The sequence below is a fragment of the Gopherus flavomarginatus genome, chromosome 15, assembly GCF_025201925.1.
Source record: "Gopherus flavomarginatus isolate rGopFla2 chromosome 15, rGopFla2.mat.asm, whole genome shotgun sequence".
Lineage (NCBI taxonomy): Eukaryota > Metazoa > Chordata > Testudines > Testudinidae > Gopherus > Gopherus flavomarginatus.
Genome location: NC_066631.1, coordinates 24708836 through 24731425, shown reverse-complemented (window position 1 = coordinate 24731425; position 22590 = coordinate 24708836). Strand labels below are relative to the sequence as shown.

Sequence of the window (22590 nt, the reverse complement as noted above, 5' to 3'; positions counted from 1 at the left end):
CAGCTGAAGTCTCCCTCATAAAATTGCAGTCTCGTCAGAAGTTGTCCCTCCAGAGAAAGGATCGTTTGCAGGGCAGCTTGTGGGAAGCTCATACTGAGCCACCTGTTCTGTGGAGAGGAGCTTTCATTCTTCATGACTCATCAGCTAGCAACTCTTGAGAGAGCTAAATTCCCACGCACACAAGCGAAGTTAAAATCTCCATAAAGTAAACCAATGTGCAATGCTGGGGCTGCCTGATATTTCCTGCCAATGCCTGCAACAGACCGTGTCTCTCAGAATGCCTAAACCTCCCTTCTGCTAGTCCTACCATGCAGGTTCCCTCACTCCTGCCCAGGTCCTAATCATTCCTACAGCAATGACACGGCAGGGCATGCGCTGGTGAATTATGATGATTAAGGAGGACACCACAGGAAATTCAATATATGAATGGGGGGAACCCTTCCCACCCCATTGCCTACAGATTACATGAGGCTTTATAGTGAAGGATGGAGGCAAGGCTATGAATGGAAATTTGCCAGAAACTGAGACTGGATGACAGGGGATGGACCACTCAAACTGCCGCCTTCTGTTCATTCCCTCTGAAGCATCTGGCACTGGCCACTGTCAGAAGACAGGATACTGGGCTAGGTGGACCATTGGTCTGACTCAGCAGGGCCGTTCTTATGTTCTAATTGATCTGTTTACAGAAAATATCTGCAGGTTGATGGAAAATGAAAACTGCTTATGCTGAGGTTTCCTTTGAGAGAGCAGGAGCTCATGACACATTAGAAGGTTAAGCATACAAGTAATATGCATTTTCACCTTTAGCTAAAGGTCACGGAACGTTCAATAAGCAATCCCTCCATCCAGGGGCTGGGCAAGACAGCAATTGACAACACATCCATATATTATGCTGCTCCAGCCCATCATTAACGTGGAAAATGCTCTGCTGTCCCCATTCACTTGGTCCACAATGATTCAGTGCACTTGGGAGCAAAGGGAGGAACAGTTTACACAGCTGTTTTCAGAAAATCACCATTGCCCAATCTGGCCTTAAAAAAGGAACAGCTTTTGCCATTCCCATTAAGAGCACCCACACATCTACAGAGACTGCATATAATTTATTTCAAATAAAGCAAAACTGAGCTATACGGGGATGGTATAACATACCAGACCGGTGGGGCACACCGGGCATCCGGTCTCTGACAGTGGCCAGTACCAGATGCTTCCCAGGAGGGTGGAAAATTCTGAAGTGCACTATGACAGAATAACCTACCTACCTATACAGGGAATTTCTTCTTAACCCCACGTATTAGAGGTTCGTTTATACTCTGAAGCATGAGGATTTATGTCCTTTCCAAATTGGGGGGGAGATGGCAGGCAGGGGGGCTGTTCCTTTTCCTTAAATGCTTACTAAGACAACTCTGCACGTTCTCATTAGGCATATAAATGTCCAGTGCTCTTTCAAATTCTGAACTCATGGTCTTAATGCTACCTTGTGGCAATGAGTTCCACAAGATACCCATAAAATATGTAGCCTTTTTTTAACTTTTTAAGTTCTGTTTTTGTGCCCTTGTTTTTGCATCATGAAAAAGGCAAACAGAAGTGCCACATTTACCTTCTCTCTACCACTCATTGTTCGGCAAGATTTTATCATCAGGTCCTCTTTTATTTGCCTCATTTTTAAACAAAACAGCCACAATGTTTCAAATCTCTCTTCCTGGGGAAGTTCCTCTGAGCCTCAAACAATTTTAAGGCTAATTTCTGAACCTTCACACTGTTTCTACAAGGCTGTTTTCAACAGCAGATATGGGGTCAAGGTGTGTGACTGCAGGACCACCACCAAACAGACAAAGCTATGGATTTACTTGTATTATGGTTACACCTAGACGTTCGAGCACTGTAGTGCTAAACACCGTACAAACGTAAGAAACAAACAGTCCCTACCAATGTAATCAAAAATACAGTTTGCAGGCAGACTAAGTTATGAATTTACATAGGGCTAGGACCATGCTCTTGCAAAATATGTCATAGGAAGTAGCAAACCTGAATCAAAATATCATTAAAAGCGGACACTTATTAGCACCAGGACAGGTTTGTTCCTCCGCCATATCCTTCCAAATTAGTTCCTGCTACACAGCCAGCCCATGACAAAAGTGACCTGACCGAGACATGCAAGCAAGCTCTAAGCTGGGGTTAGTATGACACTACAAAGCAACTTCAAAGCAAAGCAATCAGCTGCATCTTCCCTCCCCAATAGTCCCCACCAGAGATGAGCTCTGTCTCTGCCGCCATGGTCAGGTGCCAGCTCTGGCAAGGAAGAGATATACCTTTGCAGAGCACAAGGAGATCACACACGGAGAGGTTTCTAAGAAATGCCCCACCCTCCACCTTATTAAGGGAGACAAGGTAGCCTTGAGGGGACCATGGTGAAGGCTGCGTGGGTGGGAAAAGGAGGAAAGATTGCTCTGTTTTCAGTAAGTAGGAGATGATCCTTTTGGGTTCCCATCTGCAGCCTCAAACAAAGGTCTCTCCAGCTCCTAAATACCTCGGCGGTATCACATAACTCTGGAAGATTTAATCCGGCTGTAACAATAGCCTTTAGAAGCTGCGCCAGCAAACCGCTCCAACGTTAACTCAGCGAAATAAAAACAGCATTCACGCCAGCCGGCGAGGAAGGGCAGGCTGGAAAAAAAAATCGAGCACTCATGTTTCAGCTTGCATCCAACACAACTGGTTGGTTTCACTTTATTAGATGGTGCCACATAAGGGAAAGCAAAGCTGGTTTGGAAGATATAAGAAGTCGAACCCACATCCCTGAGCATTCGCTCATTTCTGGGGGTCACCCTCAAAGTGGCTCTGAAACGATTGCAAACCTGGCATGTTTCTCTGGCCCCCACTCCCCAAGCCTCCACCCTCATGCCTAGTTTCTGATCAGGACAGAATTTGCCCCTTCATTCCAATGCACACAGCATCCTTGTGAAATGGCGCTGTACTGGGGCACATAAACCACACACTACCACAGCCAATAAGGGGATCCAGGGACAGAGAAGCTCCTTCCCCACCTGTGGCTAATCAGTTGATCAGCAAAGGTTAGGATAAGGAGCTGCAGCCCAGGCAGAAGTGCTACTGAGCCTGCCTGGCAGGCTCATGATCACCCCGCATCAGCAGCAAACTGGCAGGAAGCCACCCAATGAGCAGGACCCAAAATTCCCCTGAGGACTGGGGAGATACTGCAGGGGGGGACCCCACCAGCCAAAAGGGTTTCCCTTCTCCTGCTCTCCACCAGCTACAGTAGGACTTGACACTAGGATGCTTCCAAGCTGTGGAGGAATACACGCAAGTATGCGAGGAGGGTGGGAGCTGAGCTGGAAGGCTAAGAGCACCAGTTCGTCAAGGCCCAGTGTACTTTCCATGGGCCAGCAGGGAAGTGAGAGCGCTGAGCCCCTCACGTGCCCCCCATACAGCGCACGCAGAAGGGAGAACCGTGCCGAGACTCACAAGTGTCTCTTGGTTACCTAGGACAAAAAGCCTCCTTGTGGAATGTCAATGAGGGCAGGAGAAAGGCCCCAAGCAACCCCTGCGAGCAAAGAAATGGAGCCAAAACCTCATCCTTTCCCCTCACCTTACTTGGCTTTCTACCGCAGGGCTTTCCCGACCCCCACCCCCTCCCAGACACTCCCATGGGTGCTGTGCTACTGAGCAGCAGCAGAGTGGGGGAATTTCAGCCTCGCATCAACATTTCCTGAATTTGGAGCCTTTCGAGTCAGGCCTTTCACACGATCACAACGGGGATTTTGCAGTTCAACAGGATTCCCTGTTACAAATCTAACCCCGAAACGAGTTCACCTCGTCCTGTCTGCACTAAACATGTTATAAAAACTGTGCTCGACTTGCTACGACTCACCAAGGTGCTGGCTCCAAAGAGTACCCTGACAAGTATGTTCTATGCTCCGACACCTAATCAGATGTGTTGAAGCAGCTTGTGCTGATGGAAGCTGTTCCGCTATGGAAAGTCTCTTCCATTTCGATCTTAAATCTCAAACATTCAAAGATCCAGGAAGATGAGCCGGGGTGGGGGTAACAGTACAGAGCAGTGGGATTTGGACAGGTTAACCCTTCCGAGCTCTGAGTCATCAAATAGAAGCACTGTCTTGCACGGCTTCTGGATAACAGGATTAGGAAAAACAGCTTTGCTAGCAAACACCACTAAGAAAGGACAACTGATTCACATGCAAACAGCTTCTTCGGGGCATAGCCTAGATTCTCCCACACTCCCTCACCACTCTGGGTTGAGCCCAAAAACCCAGCCTGCTTCCCTCTGTGTCAGACATGGCTATCCCAGATGACTTTCCAATCCTCCAGTGTGCCCCATGAGGGCAAGTGAGAGTTTTGGAGTGACTGGGCAGTGCGGTCTAGTGGATAGAGCAGGCAGGGACTCAGAGGCAGGAGTCCAGACTTTGATCCTTGAGTACATTCCTTGCCTCAGTTTATTCCCCAGTCTAACAGACGACAAGACCTTTCATCTACAGGTGAAGATAAAAACGTAAGAGTTTGTGGAGGGGGGAGGGGGGGAGGATTGTTTGTTTAAAAAAAAAAAGCACGGATTCCCCTCTCTTTCACCAACACAATATGCAACATCCCCCCCAAGCCAGAAGCCCTACAAAGAGAGGGGTCTTGGCTACCTGACTGAAAAGCAAACAGTAGGTTTATTAGATGGCAGCCCCCTTGGCATGGTTGCCTGCCTGCCCTGGAGGAAATCACAAGAGCTCTCAAACAAACGTGAGCGCGGAGGGCCATGCTTGCTGGGAAGCGATACGTTGGCATTCAGGGAAGGATGCCAGCCACCTCATGATTCAGCACATACTGTAAAAGCCAAGCCAGAAAGGGACAGAGGCAGAGTCCTTGAACTCTACACATGCGGTTAACCGCACTTCCCCTCCACTCCCAACACCAGCTCGTGTTCTTTTAACCCATTGTGTTCTCTCTGGGACAAGTGACCCACCAAGCTTCTGAGAGTACAGCCATGAACTGGAGCACTGAGCAGCACTGAGGCAGGTGGCTAAGTAGGTTGGAGAGGGGGAGAATTTATAGCCACCCTGAGGATGGAGAAGAGAGACGAAAGAAGAAATGCCATTAGCAGAGACGGAAGTGTGCTTCGATTCTCTTCGACACCCCATGTCCGTTGAAGCCATTAAATGCAAATCACTGTCCCTAGCAACAGGGCCACGCAATCCTATGCCTGTCCCGAGGGAAGTAAGAGGTCTGCCTTACCGCATGTGTCCGACTGATCTGAACAGGATAGGACATGGCGTGAGGGGGATAGCGCGGCTCGGTGGCTCGCCAGTTCTGTGTCACGGGCTGAGCAGATCCAGACATGGCAAAGCAGCAGATGGGAGGTTCGTCTCCTTTGAATCTCCGTCTCGAAGAACTAGGAAATCCAAAAGCTCCTCTTCATTATTCGCCTGTTGGCCACGTCACCCTACAACTGCAAGGAAACAGGAAAGCAGAAGATTAAAACTTGCTCAAACCACAGTCCAGCTAAACAACAAAATCAAGCCACAAATGGTTTCTAAAACCTCACTGCCTTATATTTTCTTAAAAGGACTTTTCTTCATATCAGAGCATGACGGCCTTGTTCCTTTAACCAAGGAACATTCCAACCGTACAAAAGCCCAAATAAGAGTTTATTTTTATTGATTTCTCCAGAGGCATTTCCACTGAGCACATCACCGTGGTACGCAGCACCTGACAAAATATTAACAAGGCACAACTTTGATCCTGCAAACAGATCCATGCAGTCAGCTTGCTTGGGTTCCATTGACTATAACAACATTCTGCCTGCATGGATCAGGCCTACGTCTCAAAACATCCAAGTATTGGTGGGACGTGACCTGCTCCCACTGGTGGAGACTGACGTGTTAACTTCATTCCCAGCAGGAGGCAGCCACTGTAAAAATGTGTAAATGGGCTGAAAGGAACTGAAAATAGAGGCTGAGCTGTCAAGAACAGAGTCTATGGGGAACTGGTGGGAACTCTGAGTCATTTCAGACTTGACTGGGAAAACACTGGAGAACATGTTTTGTTCATGAGCCGTTGGGAGATGGACAAGATCACATTGTCATTCCTACCTCTCAAGTCCATTCTCAGCCTTCAAATCCCTCGTTAAAACTCACTCACTTCTTTCACTGCCTCCATTCTAGCACCATCCTGATCATCCATTTAAAACAAACTAGGATTTCAAGCTCTAAATACAGTATATGCGGTGGGCCACCTTGATTTGTTGTTACCCATAGGAATGTAAAATAGTAAACGGCTAGCTGGTAAGTATTAACCTTACCGGTTAACCCAGCCTAACCATTAACCCTCAGCCCTGGGTGGGCTGGAGGAGCCCCTGCTGGCCACTCCCAGCTGCAGTCCCGGACGGTGCAAGCCGAATGACCCAAGCAGCCGGCCGGGCAGAACAGTAGCCCCGGGCCAGACCGGTTGACCCCAAGAGCAGCCCCAGCCCCAAGCCCGCTGGCCGGAGCAGCCCCACCCCGACTCCCTTTAATCGGTTAACCAGGTAAACGATAGAATGGTAATCATTTAACTGGTTAACTTTTTAAACGATATTTACATCTCTAGTTACCCATAGTTCACACTCACTTTTCTTTCCACATGCTTCTTTGGATGCCATTATCCTGTTTGTGTCCATCAGATACAAGCCCTGATGCTGCAAGCACGTTCCCATGGGCGCACCCCTACGCAAGGGAGGCGTCCCAGAGAACTCAACAGTAGCGCTCAGATTCGTGTTTGCAGGAAGGCCATGCCTTTCATTCTCTTTTAAAGTGCTTCACGAACGACGGAGCTACGTAAACATTACATGAACACCACACACACCTTTGATCTAAGTCACTGGGACCCGTATCAAATACCAGGGAATCCACTACAGCACTGGGTGTATTTTCACAAGCATTCCAGTCACCCACCTCTTGAACAGAATCTCAGATGTTCCACTTCCTTTTTCAGCCACAATGAAAAAAACCCAACCAGTGAGACAGTCCTCCCCTCCCCACCCCGGAAAAAGAGAGATTTACAAGTTGTTGATTTTGATAGTCAGTTTAAGCGGTTTGCTTGGAGAGGTTTGTAAGCCCCGCTTTGTCAGGATTTCAATTCAAAGTAACTAATGTCTTAATGCTGCCCTCTATTACCGGCCGTTTAAGAGGCATTAAGCATTATTCCCGTATTAACTGTTAACTATACAAAGCATAAATTTCCACTGCTCCCTGGATTCAGCAAACATTGCCATCGCAGCGGTGAATCCTTTCCGTGCAGAACTGCAGTTCATTTACGTGCAAAAGAAATCCAAGTGTTATTCCTACCCATCTCCGCACATACTAAGCCTCACCCTAAGACACCTAGGTCTCAGCTGGGGTATTCATTTGTGCCTAGGGTTTTGAGAGTAGATGCCTGTCACCCACACACAAGGAGCAGCACAGAACATTTACAGCACTGTACGTGGCAGCTCAGCCCCTTTCAAACCACTCCTGGCCACTGCTAGAGACAAGAGCACTGCACGCCCAACCCAGGATCTGTTTCAACCACAACAGCAGTTAGCACGCACAAAAAAAATTAATAAAAAGCAGTGGGGAGAAGGGGAGAGGAGAGGAAGTTGCTTTTTCTCCTTAGGACCGCAGATCGGCCCCAACAATAAACCGCTTTGCTATCTGCTGCAGGCAGATACAAGGTCACGGGAATGCCTCTGCCTCGGTTGTTTGCCCATTTCCAGGCATCCATCACAAATGGATGCCAGTTGGAGCTGACCTCAAAACAGCCAGTGACCACCAGTGTGCTAGCTGGTGCACTGATCAAACTGCCTCGCTGGCTAGAAGCGCCTGACATTCCCGCTGTCACCACAACTGTGAGTCGCAGAAAGAATCTGCTGCCAAGAATCAGTGGCCAAGCAATGACCAGATTTGGGGGGGGGAGGCGTTCTTACAGGTGAGCGTTGCTATGAACAACAATCATCTACAGCCCTCAGAGGTCCCCCCAACTCCCTTAATAAGTGGGAATTCTACAGAAACCTGGGGGGAAGGTGGAGAACAAACACACAGACAGTTGCCAAGGCCTCACGGAAATGCAGAATCAGGAAGAGAAGCCAGGAGTCTCGACTGCCAAATGCCCTGCTCTAACTGGTGAGGAACACCCTGCCTTGCACACCAGCAGCTCACTAACCCACAGCAAAGGGGGGCTGGTTCTCTTCTCTCCTCCCAGCATCCTGCTGCACTCACAGAAGAAAAAGTTGACCTGCAACCCTTGTCCTATAAAGACATCTGGAACCTTAAATTCCCACCCCTCCCACACGAAGGGAGACAACTTTACTGTCCAGGAACTCAATGCTATTCAACGGAACTCATCCTGCAGGAGAGGAAAATTCCCCTGCAGACCAAGGGGGAATTTTAACACCCGAATGGCAGCCGTCATTTATTTATACTTCCATTCTAACTGCCCCTTGCTGTTCCGACCGGATGCCGTGCTAGTTTTCACTCCCTGTCCTAATCAAATATGCAGCATTCCTGCTGCACTGTTAAACAGCCCATTCCTTCACCCACCACTGAAACGCAGCAACCTCCAAGGCAGAAAGAATTCCTTGCATGGGTGCATCTGGGTCACCACATTTTGCCCCATTCAGACCTGGGCAACCCTCACTGACTTCACCGGGCTTGCCACGATGTACCCCCAGAAGAATTCATAAAGCTTGTTGGGATAAAAGTCCCCATCGAAATTTAAGATCCTTTCCTAGCAACTGATTCAAACTCAGTCACCTATGTTTGCAGCCTCCAAAGAGTTAATGCAGACAAATGCATTGCAGGCTTCAGGGGGCCTTGCGCCGTTAGTGGCTTTCAGTACATCAACTGTTTCACTCAAAGCCACGCTGGCTCAACAGGTGGATTGCTCAATGCCACCACAGCTGCCTGTATTAAAGAAATGGGATGATTTTTGCCAATCAAATCAAAAGTTTAAACCAACTTTAAAACTCAGCACCAACTGGGATGATGCAGCGTGCTGGATTTTAACACAGCGCCCTAGTGATCACCCTTAAAAACATTTCAAGTTTGCCTGTGCACTGTTGCTGAACTTCCCTATACGTTGGGTACTACGTACCTTAGGGAATTCATTGTTATGCTTTTGTGCTTGGGAGGGAATGGGTCGACCAACTCTGCCCTAGACAAAGGTATTAACCTGCCTGAAGAGGGCAACGGAAGAACATTTACGTATCACGTAAACAAAATAACCAAGCTAACAAGCTGAGGGGGAAGCAGTTTAGTGAGCACACTGGGGGACAGCATCTGCACCATCAGACGGTTTTCCTGGCCCTTGAGACAAAGGCCATGGAGCTGGAAAACCTGAAGGGGAGCAAAAAGACATTCTAGGTGATCCATCAATCACTTAGGGGACCCAGAGAACAGTGCTCTCTGACACTGGGCATGGTGGATCCTCTTGGCCTGTAAGGCAGGACAAACTGTTTTAGGCAATGCTATAGCTTGCTAGAAGTAAGTTTTTGGTCACTAGAAAGGATGTTTTGTTTTGTCTGTAACCTTTTTCTGTCTCAGCGTTCCCTGCTTAGTATCACGCAATCTCTGTTCTTTGTTAATAAACGTATTCTTAGTTTTACTCTAAAGTAGACGTCCGTGCTGCTATACTGGGTACAGAGCAAGTCCCTAGCTAACCGAACCAGCTGGTGTACACACTGCCTCTTTGGAGGCAGCAAACTTACTGCCTTCTGTGAGTATCCAGTGAGAGGGACTGACTGGGGAAGTGGGGCTCACCCCTTCCTAAGGCTGGTTAATGTTAAGGCGAGCAGAGTCTCGTGTCTGTTGGCCAGACAGACAGATGGGGAGCGAACACACAGTTAAGCCGCAGCCCAGCTCTCGCTGGCAAAGGCAAAGGAGTAACAGGGGCTTACGGTTCTGGACTCTCTGAGGAGAGTGTCACACACACCGAATGGCAGCAAAATGGAAAGGGAAATCAATTTACCCCATGCAGCTAGCATCCCAGCCTTTCAGACCAAACCATTAGATTACCGTGGTCTCTCCTGATTTTGACCTAGAGCAGACATTGTCTCACAAGAAAAGTATTTCTCTCTCGTACTTCCAGCCTCCATTAGGGACCATTTTAGCCGCAGACTTGCAATAGCCATTAAGGCTTTAGGTTGGGATAGATTTACAACCTCTGATTAGAAACAGCGGAGAGTGGAAGTTTGCAGCCATGTCTGGCACAGGAGTATGATGGCAGAGCTGCGCAATGGGCAGCTTCAGTTTAAAAAGTCTCCTGCATCCATTTACATGCACCCGTTTGGCAGAATCAGCAGAATTATGCCCCTGTTCCGATGCTGAAACTCCCGCGTACAACGAAAAGGCCATGCGCCACTGCATTCGGAGGGCAGTGCGGAGATCCTCATGGCTGCAGGTGCATGGCAAAGAAGAGCCAGCTTTGATTACATCAGTGGTCCCCAAACTGTGGTGTGCGCTTTCCAAGGGGGGTGCAGCAGGGCCCAGACCAGCCCCCACCAGGGGCAGAGAGGGAGTGCCACCTAGCCCCACTTTGCCCCCAACTCTGCTCTGGCTCCATCCATGGCTAACTGCCTGTTCTCACCACAGCCCAGCTGCGGCTCCACTCCCATCCCTGGCCCCACCTCCAGCCTCGGCTCCGTTCCCAGTCTGGCCCCAGGCTCCTCCCTCCCTCGCCGCTGGGGTATATTCCTGTCCCTGACACATTATGTGCATTTGGGTAAACCTATTAATCACTCTGTGCCTCGGTTTATCCATCCACAAGATAAGTCTAGTAAGACCCACCCACCTTACAAGGGATGCCAATTTCTTTACATTTGTAAATGTCTTTTGAGATCCTTCAATTAAGGTGTGCTCCATAAGTTCTCAAACTTTTTAAAGCAAAGATGAACTGAAATAAGGATCACAGAATGCTCTGTTTCTTAAAAAACCTAAGAGTGCTCCCCTCACAGGAATCCGCACTTCCTACTATGAAACGACGTGGCTGTGTTTCCCAGCTGAACACAACATATAGTGGTCATACCTTCCACAGCCTGTAATGTCATTAGTGCAGTCACTGTACTTCTACATCCAGTGATCAAAACCAGATCCTGAACAGGTTAGAATCATGACTGATGTTTTCCTTTAAAGACTAGTGCATGAAGAAATAATTGAGGTACAATGAAGTGTGTTTAGAGAGGTTTGTAAAAAACCCTGCATGATGAAATGATAATGGATCTGTTTATTCAATACGTGCATGAAATTTCCTTGGAAGACAGTCAACATTATAGACAAAATATGTACGTGTAATGTAGCTACTCTATCCTTTGGATTGAAAAGCTGGCTGGCATAAACCTAGGGCTGTATGCACAACAAAAAAACACCCAAACAAAGGTAACACAGAGGGTATAATAAACAAACAAACATTCAACAGGAACAGAGCCTTGTGGGTTAGACATTAAAAACACATGCAGAGAATATGAAAAAATCAAGGCTGACCAAAAGATGCATATGATAGGCATGAAAAAGCATTTATTTTATCCATAAGGGGGCACCTGCAGGGGTTTACGTACATGTTTTTCACTTTTAAAAGGTATTTTTATTCATAGCCCCTAAGAGAAGAGTATGGAAAGTGAAAACACCACCAGGTCTGGCCAGCAGCGGCTCTATGTATTTTGCCACCCCAAGCACGGCAGTCAGGTGGTTTTTGGCGGCGCACCTGCAGGCAGTCTGCTGGTCAAGTGGATTCGGTAGCGCACCTGCAGGCGGTCCACCAGTGCCGCGCCATCAGTGTCCCCGCCAAATTGATGCTGAAGCTGCGGGAACGGCGGACCTCCCACAGGCGTGCCGCCGAAAGCCGCCTGCCTGATGCCCTCACAGCAACCAGCAGGCCGTCCCCCATGGCTTGCTGCTCCAGGCACACGCTTGCAGCGCTGGTGCTTGGAGCCACCCCTGGGTCTGGCCTCTGCATTTGCCCATTTAATTGCCAAAAAAAGCTGAAGCCTACCTTCTCCCTTTGAAATATAGAACAAACTAAAAACGGCAATACCACCACCTTCATCATGCGAGGGCCCTGCTGCAGTACAGAGCAATAACCATGGACAGATCCCAGAGCTTACTGCAAACAAGGAGGATCAGAAGCCCTGATCCAGGACAGCTGAGTGACAGTATGATCTAGTGACCAAAGCATGGAACTAGGACCCAGGGCAACTGAATATTAATTGTTCTGTGCCTTTACTTAAAATCACCACATACCACGCCCTGCCATACTCAACGTAAACACTGCAATATTATTTTTCTAAGGCATGGTGTTGTGGATCGCTATTATAAAGTACTTTTGGGGTAGGAACAGGGACCTCTCCCAACTTCATTTCCCCATTAGTATAATGCAGTGGTTCTCAGCCAGGGGTGAGTACACAGAGGTATTCCTGAGGGGACATCAACCCATCCAGTTGCCTAGTTTTACAACAGGCTACATAAAAAGCACGAGCAAAGTCAGTACAAACTAGAATGTCATAAAATGAAATGTTTATACTGCTCGATATACTATACACTGAAATGGAAGTACAAGATTTATATTCCAATTGATTTATTTTATAATTATATGGTAAAAATGAGAAAGTAAGGCAATTTTTCAGGAATAGTGTGGTGTGACCACTTTTGTATTTCTCTGAGTTTGTAAGCAAGTAGTTTTTAAGTGAGGTGAAACTTGGGGGTACGCAACACAAATCAGACTTCTGAAAGGGGTATGGTAGTCTGAAAGGTTGAGAGCCGCTCCTGTAATGGGATAACATCACATTAACTGAGCAATGTTTACAAAGGACTTTGAAGATGAACTGCCTATCAGAGGCTGCCTCTCCCCCCATGTGATATTGCCACAGCCATGGTCAAAAGAGATGCTCCATCTGGAGCACCAGCCAGTATAAAAGGGAAGGGAGCTGTTGGCAGGGAATTCTCTTAGTGACATGCCAGGGATGCTAAGGGACAAGTCTTGCGCTTTTAACTCATGGAAAAATCCCTTTGACTTCAAAGGGTGTTTGGGAGGTTGAGCTTTTGCCTTAAGAGACAACACCACAATGGCTAGCTCAACTGCGAAATCAGGAAATAGGAAACCATAAACAACAATTGCTGTGGGGCTTTCCCAACATATTTGCCTATTAAATAAAAACCTCATCCCATTTTCTTCTCTTGACAGTGGTCTGAAAGCGCATGGAGCAGTCAGTTTTCATGTCCAGTTCTTTCTTGCTGCATCGTGTGCTTGCCAAGTTGCAACTCAGATCTCCCAAGGACGCAGTTAATGCATCAGGCACTTTGGAGTCTTTCAAATCTTAAGCAAGGGTACTGAGTCAGGCAGGGCCGGCGCTACCATTTAGGTGACCTAGGCAATGGTCTAAGGCGCCAGAATTTTTGAGGGGCGCTATTTTGCTGGGGGGCGGGGGGGGCGGGCGGCACGCGGGTCTGGTGGACCTACTGCAGTCATGCCTGCAGCAGGTCCACCGGAGCCTTTAGACCAGCGGACCGCCCGCCGGCATCACTGCGGCACCTCCACCAGAGCCTTTCCAGTAGCGGACCGTCCGCTGGCATGACTGCGGTAGGTCCACCGGGGCTGCGGGGGGCGGCGAAATGGACGTCCGCCTAGGGCTTCAGAAACCCTGGCGCCGCTCCTGGAGTCGGGGTCCATAAATGCTACTAAGGTCAAGACAGTCTCAGCTGAGCCTCATCTAGATTTTATTCTCAAGAAGACCACATACATACCAGTGTCTTTTTTTGTAACTAATAAATATAGGCATCTCTCAAGAGCAATCAGGTTATATGGGACCACTTCTCAGATGCACCCTATTTCCATTCCGAAAATCTGGTTTATATATTGGCAGCAATGCTAACATTTACAAGAAACTGACAAACAGGACTTAACCCGAGATCATGCAGCATGTCAGACACACTTAGGAAAAGAAGCCAGTTGTCCCAGCTCTAACTACCAGATTAAATTTTTTTTTCCCATTGTGCCGCAACTTCATGATGAAATGGTTATGTTCCACAGTGAAAGATGGCAACTCTACCAACACATCACTACAGAAAGCAGCAAACAGGGATTTTAGCCAACATCGCTCCTTTTAAATTTTTCCAGCTGCGGCTTGGTCTACACTACAAATTTAGGTCGACTTAAGTCGATCAAATAAATGTATGTGTCTACACTACCAAGTCCCTTCCGCCAACCTAAGTGGCCTATAAAGTCAACTTCTGTACTCCCTCTCAGTGAGAGCCATAGCACTTGATTCGACATTCATAGGTCGACATGGGGATAGTGCAGACACTGCGGGGAGTAATTCGAATGAATTGGCCTCCAGTGTCGTCCCACAGTGCTCCGCTGTGATCGCTCTGGAGAGCACTTTCAACTCCACTGCACATCAGCCAGTACACAAGAAACAGCTGCTCTCCTGTTAAAGACCTGGGAACTTTTGATTTTTCATTTCGTGTTTGATCAGCATGGCGAGCTCACCAGCACAGCTGATCAGGGGGCCTCAAAGCTGCAAACGCACTTCAGCATGGAGTATACAGGAGGTGGTGGATCTTATTGCTGTGTGGGGAGAACAGTCTGTGCTGGCAGAGCTCTGATCCAGCAGAAGAAATGCTGACATCTACGCCAAGATTGTGTGAGGCACAGGGGAAGGGCTACACCCAGGACACGCAGCAGTGCCGCATGGAAGTAAAGGAGCTTCGGTAAGCATGCCAAAAGACAAAGGAGGTGAACAGTCATTCTGGTTCTGCCCCACAGACATGCCACTTCTAAGAGGAGCTCCATGCGATTCTTGGTGGCAATGCCACCACTACCCCAAAACGCTGTGCGGATACCTCCAAGGAGCCCCGGTGACCTTGAGCAACAAGGACGACACTGTTGACGAAGAGGAGGAGGAGGTGGTGAGGCAGGCAAGCGGAGGATCCATTCTCCCCGACAGCCATGAACTGTTTCCAACCCTGGAGCCCATCCCTTCACAGGACCAGTTGGCAGCAGAGCATGATGCCGGGAAGGCACCTCTGGTGGGTACACATTTCAAATCCAACTACAGGAGTTACATGCTATCATATTTTATGTTTAATCGGAACAAAAAAGTAGGTGTAATGGGTATCAGTGGCCTCTCCAGCTACACAGAGAGTGCTCTCCAAAAAAGACTGTTTGTGTATGGGGATGGCCCAGGAATCCTCCATGGAGATCTCTAGAAAGCTTTCATGGAAGTACTCTGCAATCCTTTGCAGAAGGTTTCTGGGAAGGGCTGCCTTATTTCGTCCACCCTGGTTGGACACTTTCCTGCGCCACTGCAGTATTAACTCTGCTGGCATCATTGCAGCACACCGCATTAGGACCGCCACCCCCCGTGTTACCACCCCTTTTGCCCCAAGTTATCTTACTTTTCTTTGCTGTCTCTCTGTTGGTGTGCATAATAAAACTTCATTGAGGAAAAAAAAAAGACTATTAATTCAACACATGGAGGAGACACTTTGGTAAGGAACAACAGAGGGAAGCGTCACATTACTCTGACTCATTGTTGAAACTGGCTTTCAAAGTCTCACGGAGAGGCAGAGCCCCTCAATGCGCTTCTCTTATTGCCCTGGTGTCTGGCTGCTTAAAATTGGCCACCAGGCAATGTGCCTCAACCCCCTCAGCCCAGGACAAACTTTTATCCCTTTGTTTCACAGATATTATGGAGCGCACAGCAGGCAGCAATAACAATGGGGATATTGCTTTCACTGAGTAAGCAAACGTCCAAAGGCACACTTCCACCACCACTCTGCACTGGCTCAGCCTATGGTTGAACTGGTCCTTACTACTGTCCAGGCTGCCTGTGTACGGCTTCATGAGCCATGGGAGCAAGAGGTAGGCTGGGTCTACCAGGATTGCGACTGGCATTTCAACATCACCAATGGTTATTCTGCAGTCTGGAAAGATAGTCCCTGCCTGCAGTTTTCTGAACAGACCTGTGTTCCTAAAGATGCGCAGGTCATGCACTTTTCCTGACCATTCCACGTTGATGTCAGTGAAACAGCCCCTGTGATCCACCAGTGCTTGCAACACCATTGAGAAGTACCCCTTTTGCTTTATGTACTCTTGGCAAGGTGGTCTGGTGCCAAGATAGACTGAATGCATATCCCTATCGCCCCACCGCAGTTAGGGAACCCCATCGAGACAAAACCATCCACTATGTCCTGCACCTTGCCCAGGGTCACTACCCTTCTTAGCAGAAGTCTGTTGATGGCCCTGAAAACTTGGATCACAACAGATCCCACGGTAGATTTACTGACTCCAAACTGATGCCCCACTGACCAGTAGCAGTCTAGAGTTGCAAGCTTCCATAGAGCTATCGCCACTCACTTCTCCACTGTCAGAGCAGCTCTCATTTTAATATTGCTGCACTTCAGGGCTGGGGAAGGCTCTTTACACAGTTCCTGGAAAGTGTCCTTACGCATTCAAAAATTCTGCAGTCGCGGCTTGTCATCCCATAGCTGCATAACAATGCTGTCCCACCAGTCAGTGCTTGTTCCCAGGCCCAGAAACGGCACTCAACCATGTCAAGGTGATGCGTGACTGCCACCAGCAACTTTGCGAATTGCTCCGCTCTATGTCCTCCAGCAGGGCCGCTTGCGTGGCGTCACATTGTTCAGTGCGGTGGCTCCTGTTCCGGCTGTGTAAATATTGCAGGATAAAGTGTGAGGTGTTTGTAATGCTTACAACAGTTCACAGCTGGAGCAGGGTCCACGCTTATCATACTATGCCATCCGCACAGGTAGCCCAGGCTTATGAAAAAAGGCTTGGTTTGTTTGCCGTTGATTTCAGGGAGGGAGAGAGGGAGGGAAGGAAGGAAGTGCATCATGGAAGGCAAACACCATGTTCCCATAACCACCCACGTCAATGTTTTGGTCCCATAAGGTATTTCAAGCCCAACCCAAAATTCCACTCAGTTACGTGCATTGTGGGATAGCTACCCACAGTGCAGAGCTCCGTGCACCGATGCAAGCCCTGCTGGTGAGGATGCACTCCGCCGACACAATGAGTGTAGTGTGGACACATAAGATCAACTCGCTTAGATCGGAGCTTGATGTCAACTTAACTTTGTGGCGTAGACATGGCCCCAGTCTGGGCATGGGACTGATGCTTAGCTTTGTCCTTGGATTACCTCCTCCAACATTTGTGAAGTAGAACACACCCTCACATCTCCACCTTACAGAACAGTGTCAGATGCTCTCAAGTCCTGCCAAATCCACTCCACTGTGTTATATTTCAAAATACCAGTATCACACATGCTCTATTTTTAGCTGTGATAGGACATAGATCTTGGCAAAGGAGAGCACCTGCAGTGGCAGCTGTGCATCTCAATCCTTCCACCAAAAAACAATGCTAATCCAAACCCACCTTTCCATAACAAAAGAGCTCTTGTGGGTAGAGAGAAAGGAGTGTGTGTTCCATTCTATGCATCCGAAGAAGTGAGCTGTAGCTCACGAAATCTTATGCTGTAATAAATTTCTTAGTTAGTCTCCAAGGAGCCACAAGTACTCCTGTTCTTTTTACAGGGAGAGAAGTGCCTTCACACAGGGCTCTTGAAGGAAATGCCTGGCACCCAGCTTAACCGCATGACCCTTCCACAAAAGTGAATGCCTCTGTTTTTTTTAAGTTTCCCTGAAGGTGCTAGCTGCAACCTACAAAACCAGCCAAGAAGGCTGAAATTTTGAAGGAGGTGCCCCAAATCCCATAAAACAGGCACTAAGGCTCCTTTTAAAATCACTGAATCACCAGTGCCCTCCCCCCGCACCACACTATTCCTCTGTTTTCTGACTGGGAGTGTCTTCTGCTCTAGCTTCTCTGCAGCAGTGCAAGGCTAGCAAGCCAAACCGAGGCGAGTCAATGGAAGACTCCTTTGTTCCCGAGACAGGTCGCAGAACCGATGCCAACTTCAGGCACACCAGTCTCATTTATTACAGCTAACAAGAGCCTCAGCTTTTAAAATTCAACAATATTAATTAGAGCAGGAAAATTCAAGCAGTTTTTTTTTTTTTTTTGGAGTTTTTCCATTCAATTAAAATTAAAGGCTTTTTAACAGAGATGCTCATTACTAATGGGAATAGTACACAGATTACACATAGGCCTTTAGAGTAGAAAAAAACCATCAGCAGCAAGTTTATGGCAGAGCCCACCCTTGATTATGTAATGATGTTACTTCTGTTGTCGTGCCAGGATGTTTGTGGCCTGGCAAACTCACCGAAACGCTTTTAAACCAACTGGAAACAGAAAACACACACTTCTGAGCAGCCAGTTGGTCATGCTAAGCACCCAGTAGGGATGCTACAGATAACTGAAGATGCAAAAGGGGGGAAAGAGACAACAGAAGAAAGGGGGTGCAGGATCAATGCACAAGCCACTTACGGAACAAAGGAGTTATTTTAAGAGCAGGCTGGAAAAAGAAAGCCAAATAGACCAATATGAGGTCTCTGTTGAGGATGCTCTGCAGAGAGGAATGGAAATGCATGGAGAGAAAGAGAAAAGGCATGGCTGCTGTGATGGGAAGCGAAGTAAGGTGGGGATGGGAAGAGGGCAAAGGACAATAATCCAGTACCAAAGAATGGATTAGATGGAGATGCTAGAAAGCAGACCGGGTAAAAGCAGAGTAGACACTGGGCCTGAGGAGCTGAAGAAGCATTGAGCTAGCAACTGAACCATCTTCATGGGTAATGATCACTCTGAACACAGTCTTGGCTTCACCTTGTCAGTCACCATGTTCAAACCAAGAATCATCATCATTCCCTGTACCCATGGCACCAAGAAACACTTGCTTCAATTACTCAGCTGGTATCTACTGCCCTCCTTACTCACATTACCATATACCCTACATAAAACAGTACTGGACATCAAGCCCTAGGACTACATTCTAACCCTAGTTATACCAGTGAAGCTAAACAGTTACTTGAGATTTAACCAACATCCAACCAAACATTTGTTAAAAATGTTGCTGAAAATATTTGCCATTTGATCCATGGCCCCCAAGTATATTAAACTGCAGGATAGCCACCGTCACTGTAAAAGACGGTTACTCACCTTTGTAACTGTTGTTCTTCGAGATGTGTTGCTCACATCCATTCCAGTTAGGTGTGCGCGCCGCGCGTGCACGTTCGTCGGAAACTTTTTACCCTAGCAACTCCAGTGGGCCGGCAGGTCGCCCCCTGGAGTGGCGCCGCCATGGCGCCCAATATATATCCCTGCCGGCCCACCCGCTCCTCGGTTCCTTCTTGCCGGCTACTCCGACAGTGGGGAAGGAGGGCGGGTGTGGAATGGATGTGAGCAACACATCTCGAAGAACAACAGTTACAAAGGTGAGTAACCGTCTTTTCTTCTTCGAGTGATTGCTCACATCCATTCCAGTTAGGTGAATCCCAAGCCATACCTAGGCGGTGGGGTCGGAGCGAGAAGTCGCGGCATGGAGCACTGCAGATCCGAAGGCCGCGTCCTCTCTAGACTGCTGGACCAGGGCGTAGTGGGAAGCAAAGGTGTGGACCGATGACCAGGTCGCTGCCCGACAGATTTCCTGGATGGGCACACGGGCGAGGAAAGCCAGCGACGACACCTGCGCCCTGGTAGAATGCGCAGTCACACGGCCCGCAGGGACATGGGCCAAGTCATAGCAGGTCCTGATGCAGGACGTTACCCACGAGGATAACCTCTGGGAGGAGATAGGAAGCCCTTTCATGCGGTCCGCTACTGCCACGAAAAGCTGGGGGGATTTGCGGAAGGGCTTGGTCCTCTCCACGTAGAACGCGAGAGCCCTACGGACATCAAGCGAGTGGAGCTGCTGCTCCCTGCCTGAGGAGTGAGGTTTCGGGAAAAAAACCGGAAGGAATATCTCTTGGTTGACGTGGAAGGCTGAGACCACCTTGGGGAGAAAAGCAGGGTGTGGTCTCAGCTGCACCTTGTCCTTGTGGAAGACCGTATATGGGGGGTCTACCACAAGAGCCCGGAGTTCCGACACCCGTCTAGCCGAGGTGATAGCTACTAGAAAGGCCGTCTTCCAAGAGAGGTAAAGCAGGGAGCAAGTGGCTAACGGCTCAAAGGGGGGCCCCATGAGCCGGGACAACACCAGGTTAAGATCCCAGGTTGGAGCAGGGGGACGGACGTTAGGGTATAAACGTTCCAACCCCTTAAGGAATCTAGACACCGTCGGGTGAGAAAAAACAGAGCGACCATCCGCACCCGGATGAAAGGTGGAGATAGCTGCTAGGTGGACTCGCAACGACGATATGGCCAGACCTTGCCCTTTAAAGGGACCAAATGTAGTCCAAGATATCGGCTACCGAAACTTCCATAGGGCGGAGATTTCTCTCCACGCACCAACAGGAGAAGCGCTTCCATTTGGCCAAATATGTCGCTCTTGTGGATGGCTTCCTGCTGCCCAAGAGCACCTCCCTCACCGGCGAGGAACAGCGCAGCTCAGAGCCAGTCAGCCACGCAGGAGCCACGCTGCTAGGTGCAGCGACTGCAGGTCCGGGTGACAGAGGGTCCCGTGCTCCTGGGTAATCAGGTCCGGATGAAGGGGCAGGGGAACTGGGTCGGCTATAGTCAGGTCCAGCAGCATGGGGTACCAGTGTTGTCTGGGCCATGCCGGGGCTACCATGATCACGTGAGCCCTGTCCCTGCGTACCTTCAGAAGGACCCTGTGGACCAAAGGGAATGGGGGAAACGCATAGTACAGGTGGGTCGACCACTGGATGAGGAAGGCATCCGCTATCGACCCGGGCTCCCTGCCCTGAAAGGAGCAGAACGCTTGGCACTTCCTGTTCCCCTTGGACGCGAAGAGGTCTACCCGGGGATAACCCCACCTCCGGAAGATGGAGAGGGCGACGTCTGGGCGAAGGGACCACTCGTGTGACAGGAAGGATCTGCTCAATCGATCCGCCAGCGTGTTCCGTACTCCGGGGAGGAAGGAAGCCATGAGGTGAATGGAGTGGGCTACACAAAAGTCCCAGAGTCGTATCGCCTCGTGGCACAGGGAGGAGGATCTGGTGCCGCCCTGCTTGTTGATATAATACATGGTCGTCGTGTTGTCGGTGAACACCGCGACACAGCGACCCTGAAGCTGATGACAGAACGTTTGACAAGCAAGACGGACCGCTCTCAACTCCCGCATGTTGATGTGTAGCCCCACCTCCTCCTGGGACCACAGGCCCTGCGTCCTCAGGGTCCCTACGTGGGCCCCCCAGCCAAGATCTGAGGCATCCGTTGTTAGGGACACCGAGGGCTGAGATGGGTGGAAGGGGAGACCCGCACACAACACTGACTGGTCTAGCCACCAGCCGAGAGAATCTAGGACCCTCTGGGGGATTGTGATTAACATATCTAGCGGCTGTCTTGTCGGCCTGTAATGACTGATGAGCCACAACTGGAGGGGCCTCATGCGGAGCCGAGCGTAATTGGTCACGAAAGTACAAGCCGCCATGTGGCCTAACAGGGTTAGACATGTCCTCACTGACGTTAAGGGGGCTGACCGCAGCCGTTGCACGATCGCCGACAAGGCCTGGAACCGCTGCAATGGCAGCAAGGCCCTGCCCACAGTGGCGTCCAGGACGGCCCCGATGAATTCCACCCTTTGAGTGGGAACCAGGGTGGACTTGTCTGTGTTCACCAAGATGCCCAGAGTGGCGAACATGTCGGTGATCACGCGGACATGGCTGCAGACTTGTTGTTCCGACGTGCCCCGAATCAACCAATCGTCCAGATACGGAAACACGTGGATACGACTGCGCCGGAGCTGCGCCACAACAACTGCCATGCACTTCGTAAACACCCTCGGGGCCGTGGACAAGCCAAATGGGAGGACTGCAAATTGGTAATGAAGAGACCCCACAACGAAGCGAAGGAAACGTCTGTGACGTGGCCAGATAGCAATGTGAAAATACGCGTCCTGCATGTCGAGGGCGGCGTACCAGTCTCCCGGATCCAAGGATGGGATAATGGTCCCCAAGGAAACCATGCGGAACTTCAACTTCACCAGGTACTTGTTGAGCTCTCGCAGGTCGAGGATAGGCCTGAGGCCCCCCTTGGCCTTGGGGATCAGAAAGTAGCGGGAATAAAACCCCTTGCCTTTCTCGTTCTCCGGCACCGCCTCTATAGCTCCTTTGCCGAGGAGCGTCTGCACCTCCTGCCGAAGGAATTGCTCGTGAGAGGGGTCCCTGAAGAGGGACGAGGAAGGGGGGCGGGGAGGAGGAAATGAAACAAACTGCAGGCGGTAACCCGACTGCACCGTGCGTAAGACCCAGCGGTCTGATGTTATTAGGGACCACGCCGGGAGGAAAAACGAAAGGCGGTTGGAAAACGGGGGGGAAGGATCCATTGGGGAAACTGTTACTGCGCCCTCGGGCGCACCTTCAAAATGAAGGCTTAGGTCCAGGCGGGGGCTTAGAGGAGCCTTGGTTCTGCCCCCCTTGGTTCCCCGAGTGCCTGCGCCTTCCGTTCCTGCCGCGGCGCCTGTTAAGGTCCTGCCGCTGGCGGAACTGGGAATACGGCCTGCGTTGTTGTTGTTGTTGCTGCGGCCGGAAGGGT

At 49.5% G+C, this 22590-nt stretch overlaps 1 protein-coding gene across 12 annotated transcripts in view; it reads right to left on the bottom strand.

The window, feature by feature from the left end:
- The window catches only part of NCOR2 (nuclear receptor corepressor 2), a 403768-nt gene that overhangs the window by 288333 nt on the left and 92845 nt on the right, over positions 1–22590 (bottom strand). For all 12 annotated transcript variants that reach the window (XM_050923437.1, XM_050923442.1, XM_050923438.1 and 9 more), the window contains exon 2: positions 5254–5467. In XM_050923437.1, the coding sequence (XP_050779394.1) occupies positions 5254–5358 (105 nt within the window). In that variant the 5' untranslated portion in view covers positions 5359–5467. The remainder of the gene's footprint in view (positions 1–5253; positions 5468–22590) is intronic.